This window comes from Tetrao urogallus (genome assembly GCF_951394365.1).
Source record: "Tetrao urogallus genome assembly, chromosome: 8".
In the NCBI taxonomy this organism is placed as follows: Eukaryota; Metazoa; Chordata; class Aves; order Galliformes; family Phasianidae; genus Tetrao; species Tetrao urogallus.
In genome coordinates this window covers 1,579,463-1,597,173 of record NC_136821.1, presented here as the reverse complement: position 1 = coordinate 1,597,173, position 17,711 = coordinate 1,579,463, and the positions used below count along the sequence as shown (strand labels likewise).

The following is a 17,711-nucleotide window of genomic DNA, read 5'->3' as shown; positions in this document are numbered from 1 at the left end:
CCCAAGTGAGAAAAGAGGAGCATTCATCCCTACAGTCATGCAAATTAAAGAAAAATTCTAAAGCTATGTAAACTTAACACGGAGTTAGTCTGCAAAAAATGGCACTAAGGTTCTCCATTATGATAGAACAAAGAGAATTCATTCCATTCTGCTAAGAGATTGGCTGAACTAAAACCTCATAGTACTCAGCCTTCCATATTAATATTCACTACTAAGTGAATATTACTGACTACTGACCTTGCCCTTGGAACAAGTACAGAGAAACAAAATGAGAAACAATACTGTGTGAGAGAGACAGTTCAAAAAGCTCCTACGTTATGCATGCACCAGCCTGTACCTTTTGTGTGTTAAGCACAAGAAGTTACATACAATTTTGAAGTTGATCAGTAAGTACTCACATCACTCTGCAGATCATAGGCCTTCTTAGCATGGATAACATCGTTCTGGTCCGGCAGGCAGATCCACTGATGCAGATAGTGGCGGTAATCAACATCGCTGACCAGCTCCTGGCATTTCTTGGCCAACACAATTCCCAGCATGTCCACGGGGCTGCTGAAGTGCGTCTTGGTCTTCTCAAAGGCTTTCTTGTACTCCCTGTCACTCTGGATCTTGGCTACGTGCATTGACCACATCATCTTGGGGTCGTCCTCGATGTTGCGCGCTCCAATGTGGTGGCCCAGCTGCTTGCGGTACCCTTCTTTATACTTGTACTACAGGCAAAAAAAAATGTTAATTAAGTTTATTTTAATTTTCTTGACATATTACGATCAGTCCATACAGAACAACCTCCAGAAAACTCAGTGTGTGAAACCACAGTACTGTTAAATTCATCAGATAGGTCACTGATAAACTATAGTGTGCAAAGCAAACAAAGAACTGACCAAATAATTTCTGCCCTTTTGGATTATTATCTTTTCCAAAGCCTAATTTTAAATATTAAAAGATTCACCTCAGTATGTGAGGATATAACAAGTCTGAAATTACGGTATTAATAAAACACATAAAAAGTTCAGAAAATCTACCTGTCCACATAAACAGTCAATAAATTAAACTCTAATTTACTTTAGAAAAAGTAAAAAACTACTTTTACATTGAAATCGACTGCTCTGCAACCTGTTTGTTTATAAAGAATAGGAGCAAAGTAGATTGAGAAAAAGGACCTGTGCAGAAGTTAGCCCCACAAAATTAAACCAAAAGGCCAAACTATCAGGTAAAATCAAAAATTCTGAATGATGACACAGACAGGATAATACAGACATACGTTGCAAACACAGAGAAAGCGTCCAAGATGGCGTGCCACCAAGGCTCCTGTGCACTTACGTCACTGGCAATGTCCCTGGAAGCTTTAGCAGACTTGATGGGAATGGCATCTGCACGCAGGTCATAGCCCTTCTTCTTGTCTTCTTCCATTGCCAGCCTGTACATTTTCTGAAAGATAAGCAAGCATTCCCCACGTGAAGCAAACGTGAAGCACTTCTGCCTGGATCGCCTCCGCCCACAACTGCACACCAAACCCCAGGAAAAACACCTACCTCACTGAAGTTCACTTTGTTCTGCTGGGCCAGCAAAATACCAGGCGTATCTGGCATAATGTGAACGCTGGTCTTGTCTTTCTCCCAGGCTGCGATGTACGAGCGCTGAAAAGATGAGCGCAACACGCACTAAGAACACACAACAGCACAGCAACAAACGCAAAGACAACCCAGCTCTCTTGCCACAGACACAGGCACCTTGCACTGAACCAAGACCCCCCATCCTACACCCGTTTTCCTCTGCCGCAGCGCTCCCAAACACTGCTCCAATTGCACTCAACACAAATATATCCAAAGCCCTGAACACTAATCCCCAGGACAGGGAGTGCATCAGCCCTCCAGAAAATAACAGCTCAGAGTCCCACAAAAGGCAGGCAAAACGCCTCCAGCTTGCAAACACTAAGGCAGCTCACGTGGTTCATGATTTCAGAGTTGTGCTTTGCCAGAAGCATAGGCATGGAGTCAGGAAGGCTCGTGAACTTGATGGTGTCCGGGTGCTGCCGGTACTTCTTGTCACTCAGGATCATGCTCGCTCGCTTGTTCTTCTCTTCATCCAGGGAACCAAGTGGGGACCAGCCAATGCCTTTCAGCCACTGCAGGTCAGACCTGTACACAATCTGAAAAGACACGTCAGGACACAGGGCAGCTTAGCAACATCCTTCATGGCTCTGGCTGCTGCAACCCAACCTGACAGCACTTACGACTCCCGTTAAGCACAACTTCCCTCACACCCAGCTCTTGGAGGCACGTGCAGCCTACACCAACACAAGCAGCCAGCAAGTAATCGACCAACTGTCCTCCAGAATCTTCACTACTAAACCCTCTGCACTCAACAGGGACAAAGATCTGCTCCGTTCACTAACTGCTGGCTGGCAACAGCACACGAGCAGCTTTACTCCTCAACACCTAATGCTCCTTGAACCATTCCCATCTGCACAGATGCCTTGTGTTTGCCCAGCCATTTCACCCAAAAGTAAACAATTTGATTCTTTTGCTCTCCCCATGTCAAACTGAACTTTGACACCAGCAACCATCCTTCCCCAAAAACTCTCACAGTAAGGCACGACGCTTCTGCTAACATAAAGAACGATGTCACACAAACATCTTCCTCCCCACCTCAGGACACACCATGCAACACTCAGACGGGCACCACGGCCACACCACACTCTCACACAATCACCTATCTTACCATTCCCCAACTGCCCATCTTCTCCAACAACGGCACACAACACAACAACCACTTCCCCTTCCCACACACCCACCACACCATAACTCACATCACTCTGCAGATCATAGGCCTTCTTAGCATGGATAACATCGTTCTGGTCCGGCAGGCAGGTCCACCGATGCAGAAGATGCTTGTAATCAATATCGCTGACCAGCTCCTGGCATTTCTTGGCCAACACAATTCCCAGCATGTCCACGGGGCTGCTGAAGTGCGTCTTGGTCTTCTCAAAGGCTTTCTTGTACTCCCTGTCACTCTGGATCTTGGCTACGTGCATCGACCACATCATCTTGGGGTCGTCCTCGATGTTGCGCGCTCCAATGTGGTGGCCCAGCTGCTTGCGGTACCCTTCTTTATACTTGTACTGCAGGGTTAAACGAGATCACTCAATTTCAGGTCAGACTATCTTTCCCTTCTGACCCTGTTCTCTAACAAGTCCTGCAAAAAGCACACTGTAATCAAGGTGGACAAAATCACCACGTAATTAGGCTCATAAGCACAACATTTCCACACAAAGGGATACACACCCCTCACTCCCCAGGCCTGCACTGGACTGCTGGAGGTACGTGGAGGTTGGCAATTCCAGCCAACCTAGCATTGCAACCAGGAACACTGTTCTCGTGAAAAACAGCAAAGTGCCCTCCAAACTGATCAAGAAGCCATCCTGGCTTTCATCCTGATCTGCACTGTCCGTATTCCCCCACACAGCCCAAAGGAGCAGCACCAGACTCTCTAGCACACAGCGCTGGAGCCCTGCTCACTCAACCTAATGGGAAACCTCAGCTGAAACTACACAACTGCCTAAAGCTGGGCAGTCACAGCACACAGCTCTACACTTTCTAATCCTCTTCTTTCGGAAACACACAGTAAGCCTGAAAAAAGACCGAATTCAACCAACAGGAATAATGGAACAGACCTGAACTACAAAAAGCTGCATGACAGTAAATTCAGTACATGCATGGCAGCACCACAAACTGATATTCTAAACCACAAGGACAGACAAACCCAAGCCAGTCTCATTGGGGCTGGACCTGATTCAGCCCAAACACAAACAATAAATGCTGCTGTCGTATCACAAAGCTTGCTTTGGGTTTGCTTATCCAAAGCACAGTGGTGCAGTTGCAGACAGCAGGGAGGGCAGAATTGCACTGCTGACACCACCTCAAGTCTCCTGCACGAGCTGAAGGTGCAACTAGCCCCCAAAGGACACTGCTTTTCATTACGGACTTCATCAAGTTCCAGCTAACACACTCCCTGTACAGCATACAAAGTCCTTCGTTGCACTGCACACACACAGCCCGCACAAAATGCAACAGGAAGAACCTCCTCAACCAACGTCCTTGCAGACCAACTGAGCAGCAACGACAGCTCTGAGCTCTTCTGTCACCATTCATCTGCATCTGCAATCTCTGCTCTTCAGGCACCAGCACGGACAAAGCGCCAAGACGGCGTGCCACCAAGGCTCCTGTGCACTTACGTCACTGGCAATGTCCCTGGAAGCTTTAGCAGACTTGATGGGAATGGCATCTGCACGCAGGTCATAGCCCTTCTTCTTGTCTTCTTCCATTGCCAGCCTGTACATTTTCTGAAAGATAAGCAAGCATTCCCCACGTGAAGCAAACGTGAAGCACTTCTGCCTGGATCGCCTCCGCCCACAACTGCACACCAAACCCCAGGAAAAACACCTACCTCACTGAAGTTCACTTTGTTCTGCTGGGCCAGCAAAATACCAGGCGTATCTGGCATAATGTGAACGCTGGTCTTGTCTTTCTCCCAGGCTGCGATGTACGAGCGCTGAAAAGATGAGCGCAACACGCACTAAGAACACACAACAGCACAGCAACAAACGCAAAGACAACCCAGCTCTCTTGCCACAGACACAGGCACCTTGCACTGAACCAAGACCCCCCATCCTACACCCGTTTTCCTCTGCCGCAGCGCTCCCAAACACTGCTCCAATTGCACTCAACACAAATGGATCCAAAGCCCTGAACACTAATCCCCAGGACAGGGCAGTGCATCAGCCCTCCAGAAAATAACAGCTCAGAGTCCCACAAAAGGCAGGCAAAACGCCTCCAGCTTGCAAACACTAAGGCAGCTCACGTGGTTCATGATTTCAGAGTTGTGCTTTGCCAGAAGCATAGGCATGGAGTCAGGAAGGCTCGTGAACTTGATGGTGTCCGGGTGCTGCCGGTACTTCTTGTCACTCAGGATCATGCTCGCTCGCTTGTTCTTCTCTTCATCCAGGGAACCAAGTGGGGACCAGCCAATGCCTTTCAGCCACTGCAGGTCAGACCTGTACACAATCTGAAAAGACACGTCAGGACACAGGGCAGCTTAGCAACATCCTTCATGGCTCTGGCTGCTGCAACCCAACCTGACAGCACTTACGACTCCCGTTAAGCACAACTTCCCTCACACCCAGCTCTTGGAGGCACGTGCAGCCTACACCAACACAAGCAGCCAGCAAGTAACCGACCAACTGTCCTCCAGAATCTTCACTACTAAACCCTCTGCACTCAACAGGGACAAAGATCTGCTCCGTTCACTAACTGCTGGCTGGCAGCAGCACACGAGCAGCTTTACTCCTCAACACCTAATGCTCCTTGAACCATTCCCATCTGCACAGATGCCTTGTGTTTGCCCAGCCATTTCACCCAAAAGTAAACAATTTGATTCTTTTGCTCTCCCCATGTCAAACTGAACTTTGACACCAGCAACCATCCTTCCCCAAAAACTCTCACAGTAAGGCACGACGCTTCTGCTAACATAAAGAACGATGTCACACAAACATCTTCCTCCCCACCTCAGGACACACCATGCAACACTCAGACGGGCACCACGGCCACACCACACTCTCACACAATCACCTATCTTACCATTCCCCAACTGCCCATCTTCTCCAACAACGGCACACAACACAACAACCACTTCCCCTTCCCACACACCCACCACAACATAACTCACATCACTCTGCAGATCATAGGCCTTCTTAGCATGGATAACATCGTTCTGGTCCGGCAGACAGGTCCACCGATGCAGAAGATGCTTGTAATCAACATCGCTGACCAGCTCCTGGCATTTCTTGGCCAACACAATTCCCAGCATGTCCACGGGGCTGCTGAAGTGCGTCTTGGTCTTCTCAAAGGCTTTCTTGTACTCCCTGTCACTCTGGATCTTGGCTACGTGCATCGACCACATCATCTTGGGGTCGTCCTCGATGTTGCGCGCTCCAATGTGGTGGCCCAGCTGCTTGCGGTACCCTTCTTTATACTTGTACTGCAGGGTTAAACGAGATCACTCAATTTCAGGTCAGACTATCTTTCCCTTTTGACCTTGTTCTCTAATAATTTCTGCATAAAGCACACTGCTAAGCAAAGCTGGCAACAATCACTGTGCAAACTGTCTTTGAAGCGCAACATTTCCGCACTCTGGGCTATGGATCCATTGCACCCCAGGCCTGCACTGGACTGCTGAACGTACATGGAGGTCCACACAGCAACTCTAGTCAAGCTAGCTTAGGAACAAGGAATGCTGTTCCTATAAAAAAACATCCAGACTGATATAGCAGGCAACCTGCAATTCATCATGGACCTCCCTGAGTACACTCAACCTTGCACCCCATGGTAGCAGTACCAAGCTCTCTATTGATAATTTTGAGGACCAATCTTATTCTTCCATCCTGGTCAAAACCTCAGCTGTAGGCCACCAAGAACCTGAAATTTGGGCAGTTACAGCAGACAGCTCTTTACTTTTCCCTCCTCTTCTTCCTGAAATGTACAGTAAGCCTGAAAGAAGACTGAATTAATCTACCTTGAATTATGGACAATCCAAAACTATAAAATGGTGCATGAAGAGTAAATTCAGCTCCTTTATAGCTACATGCAGTTATCAAAGTGTCAAAGAGTCCTAGATGAGCTTGGGTTGGAAGGTACTGTTGAAGACCACTGTGACCGTAATGCACAGAAACATCTTTCACTAGACCAGGTGGCATCAAATTCCATCTTGACAGTGAAGGATATCCACAAGTGGGGTATCCACTTTGTTGGACAACCAATACCAGTGACTCTCACTAGCATTGTAAGGATGGAGTTTTTCACCATTTCTAAACGCATCTTGCCTCTTTCAGTTTCAAAACACTACCCCTCGTCCTATCACAACACACCCTTGCAAAAATTGCCTTTCACAATGTTTCCTATAACCCCCCTATAAAAACTGACAGCCTACAATAAAATTGACCTGGAAACTCCTTCTATCCGGGCAGATCATCCCATCTACCTCAGCACTGCTTTGTAAGCAAGGTAATCTAGCCCTCAGATAAATTCTGTGGTGCATTAATGGATCCAGATTTAAAAGTCCACTTATTTGTTGTGCTGGGAGCCCAAAAGTTAAACAAAGTACTTTAGGTTGAGGTTCAGAATGGAACAATAGAGAAGAATAGCTCGAGGGAAACACCACTACTGAAACCGCACAAAGATAAAATTCAATTGCTATGCAGAAAACAAAGCCAAGAAATAACAATCAGCACCATGAACAGTGGAAAAGTAATGATGGCTCAGTAGTGATTATTCCAAATGCTACTGTCATATGACAAAACTTGCTTTGGATTTCCTTATCCAAAGCACAGTGGTGCAGCTGCAGACAGCAGGGCAGGGCAGAATTGCACTGCTGACACCACCTCAAGTCTCCTGCATGAGCTGAAGGTGCAACTAGCCCCCAAAGGACACTGCTTTTCATTACGGACTTCATCAAGTTCCAGCTAACACACTCCCTGTACAGCATACAAAGTCCTTCGTTGCACTGCACACACACAGCCCGCACAAAATGCAACAGGAAGAACCTCCTCAACCAACGTCCTTGCAGACCAACTGAGCAGCAACGACAGCTCTGAGCTCTTCTGTCACCATTCATCTGCATCTGCAATCTCTGCTCTTCAGGCACCAGCACGGACAAAGCGTCAAGACGGCGTGCCACCAAGGCTCCTGTGCACTTACGTCACTGGCAATGTCCCTGGAAGCTTTAGCAGACTTGATGGGAATGGCATCTGCACGCAGGTCATAGCCCTTCTTCTTGTCTTCTTCCATTGCCAGCCTGTACATTTTCTGAAAGATAACCAAGCATTCCCCACGTGAAGCAAACAGCACTTCTGCCTGGATCGCCTCTGCCCACAACTGCACACCAAACCCCAGGAAAAACACCTACCTCACTGAAGTTCACTTTGTTCTGCTGGGCCAGCAAAATACCAGGTGTATCTGGCATAATGTGAACGCTGGTCTTGTCTTTCTCCCAGGCTGCGATGTACGAGCGCTGAAAAGATGAGCGCAACACGCACTAAGAACACACAACAGCACAGCAACAAACGCAAAGACAACCCAGCTCTCTTGCCACAGACACAGGCACCTTGCACTGAACCAAGACCCCCCATCCTACACCCGTTTTCCTCTGCCGCAGCACTCCCAAACACTGCTCCAATTGCACTCAACACAAATGGATCCAAAGCCCTGAACACTAATCCCCAGGACAGGGCAGTGCATCAGCCCTCCAGAAAATAACAGCTCAGAGTCCCACAAAAGGCAGGCAAAACGCCTCCAGCTTGCAAACACTAAGGCAGCTCACGTGGTTCATGATTTCAGAGTTGTGCTTTGCCAGAAGCATAGGCATGGAGTCAGGAAGGCTCGTGAACTTGATGGTGTCCGGGTGCTGCCGGTACTTCTTGTCACTCAGGATCATGCTCGCTCGCTTGTTCTTCTCTTCATCCAGGGAACCAAGTGGGGACCAGCCAATGCCTTTCAGCCACTGCAGGTCAGACCTGTACACGTTCTGAAAAGACACGTCAGGACACAGGGCAGCTTAGCAACGTCTGTAACTCTCACCAGCACTCCTCCAACCAAGGTTGGCTCCTGCAAATCACAGAATTGTGGGGGTTGGAAGGGATCTCCAGGGATCATCGTGTCCAACCCCCCTGCCAAAGCAGGTTCCCTACAGCAGGTCGCACAGGTCGGCATCCAGGCAGGTCTTGAACATCTCCAGAGAAGGAGACTCCACCACCTCCCTGGGCAGCCTGTTCCAGTGCTCCGTCACCTCACTGTAAAGAAGTTCTTGTGCACATTTGTGCAGAACTTCCTGTGCTGCATTTTCTGGCTGTTTCCCTATGTCCTGTCTCCACACACTGCTGAAATGAGTCCAGCCTCACCATTCTGCCCCCCACACCTTAGATACTCATAGACCTGGATCAGGTCCCCTCTCAGTCTACTTTTCTCAAGGCTGAACAGACCCAGTTCACTCAGCCTTTCCTCAGAAGAGAGATGCTCCAGGCCCTTCACCATCTTTGTGGCCCTCCGCTGGACTCTTTCCAAGAGATCCCTGTCTTTTTTGTACTGGGGAGCCCAGAACTGGATGCAGTACTCCAGATGAGGCCTCACCAGGGCAGAGTAGAGGGGGAGGATCACCTCCCTCGACCTGCTGGCCACGCTCTTTTTAATGCACCCCAGGATGCCATTGGCCTTCTTGGCCACAAGGGCACACTGCTGGCTCATGGCCAACCTGTCGTCCACCAGGACACCCAGGTCCCTGTCCGCAGAGCTCCCCTCCAGCAGGTCATCCCCCAACCTGTACTGGTGCATGCAATTACTCCTCCACAGATGCAAGACTCTACACTTGCTTTTGTTAAACCTCATCCGGTTTCTTACTGCCCAGCTCTCCAGCCTGTCCAGGTCTCGCTGAATGGCAGCACGGCCTTCAGGCGTGTCAGCCAATCCTCCCAACTTCATCAGCAAACTTGCTGAGGGTGGCCATTATCCCCTCATCAAGGTCATTGATGAAGATGTTGAACAAGACCGGACCCAGCACAGACCCCTGAGGAACACTGCTAGTTACAGGCCCCCAACCAGACTTTGCACCACCAACGATGACCCTCTGTGCTCTGCCAGTCAGCCAGTTCTCAACCCACCTCACTGTGCACTCATCTATCCCACACTTCCTTCAGCATTGTTATAAGGATGTCGTGGGGGACAGTATCAAGTGCCTTGCTGAAATCAAGGTAGACTACATCCACTGTTCTCCGCCCAGCCAGTGACAACACTGTAGAAGGTTACCAGGTTGGTCAAGCATGACCTCCTCCTGGTGAACCCATGCTGACTACACCTGATAACCTCCTTTTCTTCCAGTTGTCTGGAGATGACATCCAGCACAAGCTGTTCCATCACCTTTCCAGGGACAGAGGTGAGGCTGACTGTAATTACCTGGACCTCCCTTCTTGCCCTTTTTGAAGACTGGAGTGACATTGGCTATCCTCCAGTCTTCGGGCACCTCCCCCGTCCTCCAAGACCTCTCAAAGATGACAGAGAGAGTAGTTCAGCGATCACCTCCACCAGCTCCCTCAGCACCTGTGGATGCATCCCATTGGGTCCCATGGACTTATGAACATTTGTGTTGCCTAGGAGCTCTCAGACCGCCTCCTCCCTGTCTCAAGGGAGGTCTTCCATTCCCCAGAGCCTCTCACTAACCTCCAGGGTCTGGGATTCCCAAGGGAGAGCTTTTGCACTGAAGACAGAAGCAAAGAAGGCATTCAGTATCTCCACCATCTCAGCATCCCCCGTTACCAGAACACCCCCCTCATTTAGTAGGGGAGCCACATCCTCCCTTGTCTTCCTTTTACTGTTAACATACTTTAAAAAGCCTTTTTTATTATCCTTTATCACCTTTGCCAGATTCAATTCCAGGCAGGCCTTAGCCTTCCTCATCGCATCCCTGCAGGCCATGACAACATTTCTATATTCTTCCCAAGCACTCAGACCCTTTTTCCACATTTTGTGGATCTTCTTCCCTCTGAGTTTGTGCACAAGCTCCTTGCTCATCCACACAGGACTCCTGCCACCCTTTCCTGATTTCTTGCTCACGGGGAAGCACTGATCCTGAAGAAGAGCTGTTTAAATACCGGCCAGCTCTCACAGGCCCCCTTACCTTCTAACACCCTAGGCCAGGGGACAGCTCCAAGTAGGTCCTGGAAGAGGTCAAAGTTTGCTTTCCTGAAGTTCAGGGTAGCAATCCTACTTTTTGCTTTGCTTCTTCCACTCAAGATCTTGAATTCCACCACCTCGTGGTCACTACAACCCAAGCTGCTCCCGACCTTTATTTCCTGGACAAACCCTTCCTTCTTAGTGAGAATAAGGTCCAGCAACAGCCCTCCCTTCGTCAGCTCCTCCACCACCTGTATCAGAAAGTTGTCTTCAACACATTGCAGGAACCATCTGTACCGGGTGTGCCTGGCCATGTTGCTTATCTAGCAAATATCTGGATAATTGAAGTCCCCCATAAGCACCAGTGCCTGGGACCGTGACGCTACTTCCAGTTGCTTGTGGAAAGCCTCATTGACCTCCTCCTCCTGTGAAGACAGACTCCCTGCAGAATCCAACCTGACAGCAATCTGTGTCTCCTATTAAGCTCAGCTTCCATTACAACCAGGTTTTGGAGGGCATGTGCAGCCTGCATCACCACAAATAGCCAGTTTTCCTCCAGCATATTCTCTTCAAAATACTCTGCGGGCAAGAGGGGCAAAGATCTGCTCCATTCGCCAACTGCTGGATGGCAGAGGCACACAAGCATCTTTACTCCTCAACACCTAATGCTCCTTAAACCACCCCCATCTGCACAGATGGCTTGTCACCCAGCTTTGGTCACCCAAAAGTGAAAATTTGATTCCTTTGCCCTCCTCCTCTTTCTCTGTAAGAAAGTTTGGAAGCCTGCAACAACCCTTCCTTCAAACTCCTCAAGGTATGCAACAACTCTTCTCCGAACAAAAATTACAACACCATATTATTTGGCATGATTTTGGTAATGGCTGCAGATGCCTGTTTGGCTTCTATGAGAATAGTTCCAAAGCTATCCTATGATAGATAACAGCCATTTTCACCTTTCACCAGTAGGAACCCACTGTTGCTCAGAACTGAGCTAGTGAATAAGACTGGTTGCCCCTCCCTTGGAGAACACTGGAGGAAGGAGAAAACAGCTGCACTACAACTGTTCAGACAAAAGAGTGAGAAAATGTGACAGAAACAACCCTGCAGACACCAGCAGCAGTGAAGAAGGAGGGCAGGAGGTGCTCCAGGCATGTGCTCACAAGTTCCCTGCAGCCCAGATTATGGTCCATGGTGGAGCAGGCTACTTCCCTGCAGCCCAAGTGCTTGATGTGGACTGTATGTCCGCATGCAGCTCATGGAGAAGCCTATGGAAGCAGGCTGACGTGGCCTGAAGGAAACTGCAGCCCTTGGAGAGCTCATGCAAGAGCAGGTCCCCAAGACCAGAGCTGCAGACCATGGAGAAGAGCCTGCAGTGGAGCAGGAGGCCTGGGGAAACTAATGCCTGTGCAGACCCATGCTGCAACAGTCCCTGAAGGATGGGCACTGTGTTACAGAGCTGTGTTTGAGCAGTGCTTGAATTGCTCCAGCAAGTGGGAAGCCCAAACAGGATCAGTTCAGTAGAGAGGGCAACCGATGGGAAGAACCCCATGTGGAGCAGGGTCAGAGAGAGAATGGAGAAGCAACAGAGATGAAGTGTCATGCATCGACTGCAATGGCCATTTCTCATTCCTCTACAATACTTGGGGAAGAAGGAAAAAGAGGGTAGATGGGAGAAAAGATATTCTAAGGTTATTTTCATTTCCGCACAGCTCTGACCTAATAACAATATACAATAAACAACATATCTCTGCATACATTATGCTAATTGGTGAGAGTTCACCATAATCATAATTAATCATACAATTCCCATCTTATTATATCTGAAGGTGCTTATTATATCTGAAAGAGCTGAAGGTGCAACAAGCCCCCAAAGAACACTACTTTTCATTAGGGACTTCATCATCCTCCATTGCTACAACAGGGAAAACTGAAGGAGCAGTGTGATGAACTTCTGAGAGCAAAGCATGAGAATCACAATAGATACCATACAGACATCTTCCTCCCCACCTCAGGACACACCATGCAACACTCAGACGGGCACCACGGCCACACCACACTCTCACACAATCACCTATCTTACCATTCCCCAACTGCCCATCTTCTCCAACAACGGCACACAACACAACAACCACTTCCCCTTCCCACACACCCACCACACCATAACTCACATCACTCTGCAGATCATAGGCCTTCTTAGCATGGATAACATCGTTCTGGTCCGGCAGGCAGGTCCACCGATGCAGAAGATGCTTGTAATCAATATCGCTGACCAGCTCCTGGCATTTCTTGGCCAACACAATTCCCAGCATGTCCACGGGGCTGCTGAAGTGCGTCTTGGTCTTCTCAAAGGCTTTCTTGTACTCCCTGTCACTCTGGATCTTGGCTACGTGCATCGACCACATCATCTTGGGGTCGTCCTCGATGTTGCGCGCTCCAATGTGGTGGCCCAGCTGCTTGCGGTACCCTTCTTTATACTTGTACTGCAGGGTTAAACGAGATCACTCAATTTCAGGTCAGACTATCTTTCCCTTCTGACCCTGTTCTCTAACAAGTCCTGCAAAAAGCACACTGTAATCAAGGTGGACAAAATCACCACGTAATTAGGCTCATAAGCACAACATTTCCACACAAAGGGATACACACCCCTCACTCCCAGGCCTGCACTGGACTGCTGGAGGTACGTGGAGGTTGGCAATTCCAGCCAACCTAGCATTGCAACCAGGAACACTGTTCTCGTGAAAAACAGCAAAGTGCCCTCCAAACTGATCAAGAAGCCATCCTGGCTTTCATCCTGATCTGCACTGTCCGTATTCCCCCACACAGCCCAAAGGAGCAGCACCAGACTCTCTAGCACACAGCGCTGGAGCCCTGCTCACTCAACCTAATGGGAAACCTACACAAGCTGAAACTACACAACTGCCTAAAGCTGGGCAGTCACAGCACACAGCTCTACACTTTCTAATCCTCTTCTTTCGGAAACACACAGTAAGCCTGAAAAAAGACCGAATTCAACCAACAGGAATAATGGAACAGACCTGAACTACAAAAAGCTGCATGACAGTAAATTCAGTACATGCATGGCAGCACCACAAACTGATATTCTAAACCACAAGGACAGACAAACCCAAGCCAGTCTCATTGGGGCTGGACCTGATTCAGCCCAAACACAAACAATAAATGCTGCTGTCGTATCACAAAGCTTGCTTTGGGTTTGCTTATCCAAAGCACAGTGGTGCAGTTGCAGACAGCAGGGAGGGCAGAATTGCACTGCTGACACCACCTCAAGTCTCCTGCACGAGCTGAAGGTGCAACTAGCCCCCAAAGGACACTGCTTTTCATTACGGACTTCATCAAGTTCCAGCTAACACACTCCCTGTACAGCATACAAAGTCCTTCGTTGCACTGCACACACACAGCCCGCACAAAATGCAACAGGAAGAACCTCCTCAACCAACGTCCTTGCAGACCAACTGAGCAGCAACGACAGCTCTGAGCTCTTCTGTCACCATTCATCTGCATCTGCAATCTCTGCTCTTCAGGCACCAGCACGGACAAAGCGCCAAGACGGCGTGCCACCAAGGCTCCTGTGCACTTACGTCACTGGCAATGTCCCTGGAAGCTTTAGCAGACTTGATGGGAATGGCATCTGCACGCAGGTCATAGCCCTTCTTCTTGTCTTCTTCCATTGCCAGCCTGTACATTTTCTGAAAGATAAGCAAGCATTCCCCACGTGAAGCAAACGTGAAGCACTTCTGCCTGGATCGCCTCCGCCCACAACTGCACACCAAACCCCAGGAAAAACACCTACCTCACTGAAGTTCACTTTGTTCTGCTGGGCCAGCAAAATACCAGGCGTATCTGGCATAATGTGAACGCTGGTCTTGTCTTTCTCCCAGGCTGCGATGTACGAGCGCTGAAAAGATGAGCGCAACACGCACTAAGAACACACAACAGCACAGCAACAAACGCAAAGACAACCCAGCTCTCTTGCCACAGACACGGGCACCTTGCACTGAACCAAGACCCCCCATCCTACACCCGTTTTCCTCTGCCGCAGCGCTCCCAAACACTGCTCCAATTGCACTCAACACAAATGGATCCAAAGCCCTGAACACTAATCCCCAGGACAGGGCAGTGCATCAGCCCTCCAGAAAATAACAGCTCAGAGTCCCACAAAAGGCAGGCAAAACGCCTCCAGCTTGCAAACACTAAGGCAGCTCACGTGGTTCATGATTTCAGAGTTGTGCTTTGCCAGAAGCATAGGCATGGAGTCAGGAAGGCTCGTGAACTTGATGGTGTCCGGGTGCTGCCGGTACTTCTTGTCACTCAGGATCATGCTCGCTCGCTTGTTCTTCTCTTCATCCAGGGAACCAAGTGGGGACCAGCCAATGCCTTTCAGCCACTGCAGGTCAGACCTGTACACAATCTGAAAAGACACGTCAGGACACAGGGCAGCTTAGCAACATCCTTCATGGCTCTGGCTGCTGCAACCCAACCTGACAGCACTTACGACTCCCGTTAAGCACAACTTCCCTCACACCCAGCTCTTGGAGGCACGTGCAGCCTACACCAACACAAGCAGCCAGCAAGTAATCGACCAACTGTCCTCCAGAATCTTCACTACTAAACCCTCTGCACTCAACAGGGACAAAGATCTGCTCTGTTCACTAACTGCTGGCTGGCAGCAGCACACGAGCAGCTTTACTCCTCAACACCTAATGCTCCTTGAACCATTCCCATCTGCACAGATGCCTTGTGTTTGCCCAGCCATTTCACCCAAAAGTAAACAATTTGATTCTTTTGCTCTCCCCATGTCAAACTGAACTTTGACACCAGCAACCATCCTTCCCCAAAAACTCTCACAGTAAGGCACGACTCTTCTGCTAACATAAAGAACGATGTCACACAAACATCTTCCTCCCCACCTCAGGACACACCATGCAACACTCAGACGGGCACCACGGCCACACCACACTCTCACACAACCACCTATCTTACCATTCCCAACTGCCCATCTTCTCCAACAACGGCACACAACACAACAACCACTTCCCCTTCCCACACACCCACCACACCATAACTCACATCACTCTGCAGGTCGTACACCTTCCGGGCTTGCACGACATCGTTCTGGTCCGGCAGACAGGTCCACCGATGCAGAAGATGCTTGTAATCAACATCGCTGACCAGCTCCTGGCATTTCTTGGCCAACACAATTCCCAGCATGTCCACGGGGCTGCTGAAGTGCGTCTTGGTCTTCTCAAAGGCTTTCTTGTACTCCCTGTCACTCTGGATCTTGGCTACGTGCATCGACCACATCATCTTGGGGTCGTCCTCGATGTTGCGCGCTCCAATGTGGTGGCCCAGCTGCTTGCGGTATGCTGTTTTGTACTGATACTAAACGAATGCAGAAACCACAGTGTTTTCAAGAAGTAATTTGAAGTTCTCTATTGTTAGAGTTGTTAATTTTTGAATTAAATGATATATTGAAAGATATTATACATTCTGACTTTATTTACAGCATTTATTTATTGAACATTTTACTGCAATTTCTATAGATACATTATTTTTTCTTGTAAATTATTTTACTCAATGCAATTAACTTCACATAATAAAGAAGTAGACATTGCTGTGCAACCAAGAGACTTTTAGTCTCTTAAACCTCAGATCTGTCCATCTCTTAATCAGTCATCATTCACCAGTAATCTTTAGCAGTTCCATGGCACACCACTATTTTCACTCAGACTCTTACTTCACTGGCTATGTCTCTGGATGCCTTCGCTGCCTTGAGTGGTATGGCATCAGGAGGAAGATCATAGCCTTTCCTCCTCAGCTCTTCATATCCTAACTTGTAATGTTTCTGTTGGAGAAGAATTTAAAGTAATTGTTATTAAAATAATTGAAATTACTATTGAAATAATTGTTAAAAGTAAAGTAATTAGAGTAAAGTAAATTAAAGCTGTGGAGTGTTTTCCAATATGGAAAAAAAGTAAGCTGATCTAACCCACACAGTACTACCTTTTTATTCCATCGATTACTAAAAACAAAGAATGAGATTTCAAATATGGTCTCATTCTATAGCTTACACAATGTATATTTTGTAACTGATAATATGAAATACATCAAACCAACTTTATTTTTTCCTTGTTAACTCATCTGAGGGCAAATCTGTACTAGAAATATAAGTCTGAGTAAATAATAGTCTTCTACTGAGGTGAATAATACAGCCCCATGGCCTGTTGCACTCCATGTTAACGATAATTACTTATCTTCCAGACTTCTTAAGATACAACTGCTAATGTTTCTTTACTGTTTACATGTAGCTGATATTTGCTCCACTATACAAAGAATTTCATGTAAAGTAACTAAATAATTCTAAGAAGATATAATTAGACTTCTATCAAAACAAGAATGACAGCCTTATTAAAAACTATTGAACTTATAACTATAATGTCAACACGATCCATAACGATGAAAGAGAAAGCATCAAACTTGCCTTATCTTCTTGGTTTGCTTTCTTTTCTAGCAATTTCATTTCCACCTTAGAATTCAGCAATTTGCTCAGTGTCCCAATAACAACTTTAACAGGTAGGCTAACAATCGTTAGATTGCTGAAACTGCTCCACTCCATTTTAAACTACAGCCACAAAGGGTAAATCCAAATTGCATAGAACAAACATTATAGAGACATACTTACATCACTTGTGTTGATTAAGTTTGATTTAGCCAACAAAATTTCAGGAGTATCAGGCATGATATGAACCTGAGTTTTGTCCTTGTCCCAAGCCTCTCTATACAGTATCTGAAGGGAGACATGAATAAAACTGGTTCATACGCACAGCAGTGAATTCAGCTTACCTTTTCTCTACAATAACACATCAGTGATGTGTGAACAAGGAGTGACTTAACAATGCAAGATATTTAAGTAAAACAGTACATCAACTTCTTACTGAAATACCTTTTTCCCTTTTTTACATGCATGAAGGGTCAAGGAGA

The 17,711-nt window shown here is 47.7% G+C and overlaps 1 protein-coding gene across 1 annotated transcript in view; it reads right to left on the bottom strand.

Annotated features, from left to right (window-relative positions):
• The window catches only part of NEB (nebulin), a gene marked incomplete at its 5' end in the record, with an annotated part of 124,401 nt that overhangs the window by 75,184 nt on the left and 31,506 nt on the right, over positions 1 to 17,711 (bottom strand). Inside the window, 19 exons of the mRNA XM_079538983.1 lie at positions 399 to 710; positions 1,321 to 1,428; positions 1,533 to 1,637; positions 1,946 to 2,149; positions 2,810 to 3,121; positions 4,235 to 4,342; positions 4,447 to 4,551; positions 4,861 to 5,064; positions 5,725 to 6,036; positions 7,752 to 7,859; positions 7,960 to 8,064; positions 8,374 to 8,577; positions 12,884 to 13,195; positions 14,312 to 14,419; positions 14,524 to 14,628; positions 14,938 to 15,141; positions 15,801 to 16,112; positions 16,468 to 16,575; positions 17,413 to 17,517. Coding sequence (XP_079395109.1) covers positions 399 to 710; positions 1,321 to 1,428; positions 1,533 to 1,637; positions 1,946 to 2,149; positions 2,810 to 3,121; positions 4,235 to 4,342; positions 4,447 to 4,551; positions 4,861 to 5,064; positions 5,725 to 6,036; positions 7,752 to 7,859; positions 7,960 to 8,064; positions 8,374 to 8,577; positions 12,884 to 13,195; positions 14,312 to 14,419; positions 14,524 to 14,628; positions 14,938 to 15,141; positions 15,801 to 16,112; positions 16,468 to 16,575; positions 17,413 to 17,517 — 3,441 coding nt within the window. The remainder of the gene's footprint in view (positions 1 to 398; positions 711 to 1,320; positions 1,429 to 1,532; positions 1,638 to 1,945; positions 2,150 to 2,809; positions 3,122 to 4,234; positions 4,343 to 4,446; positions 4,552 to 4,860; positions 5,065 to 5,724; positions 6,037 to 7,751; positions 7,860 to 7,959; positions 8,065 to 8,373; positions 8,578 to 12,883; positions 13,196 to 14,311; positions 14,420 to 14,523; positions 14,629 to 14,937; positions 15,142 to 15,800; positions 16,113 to 16,467; positions 16,576 to 17,412; positions 17,518 to 17,711) is intronic.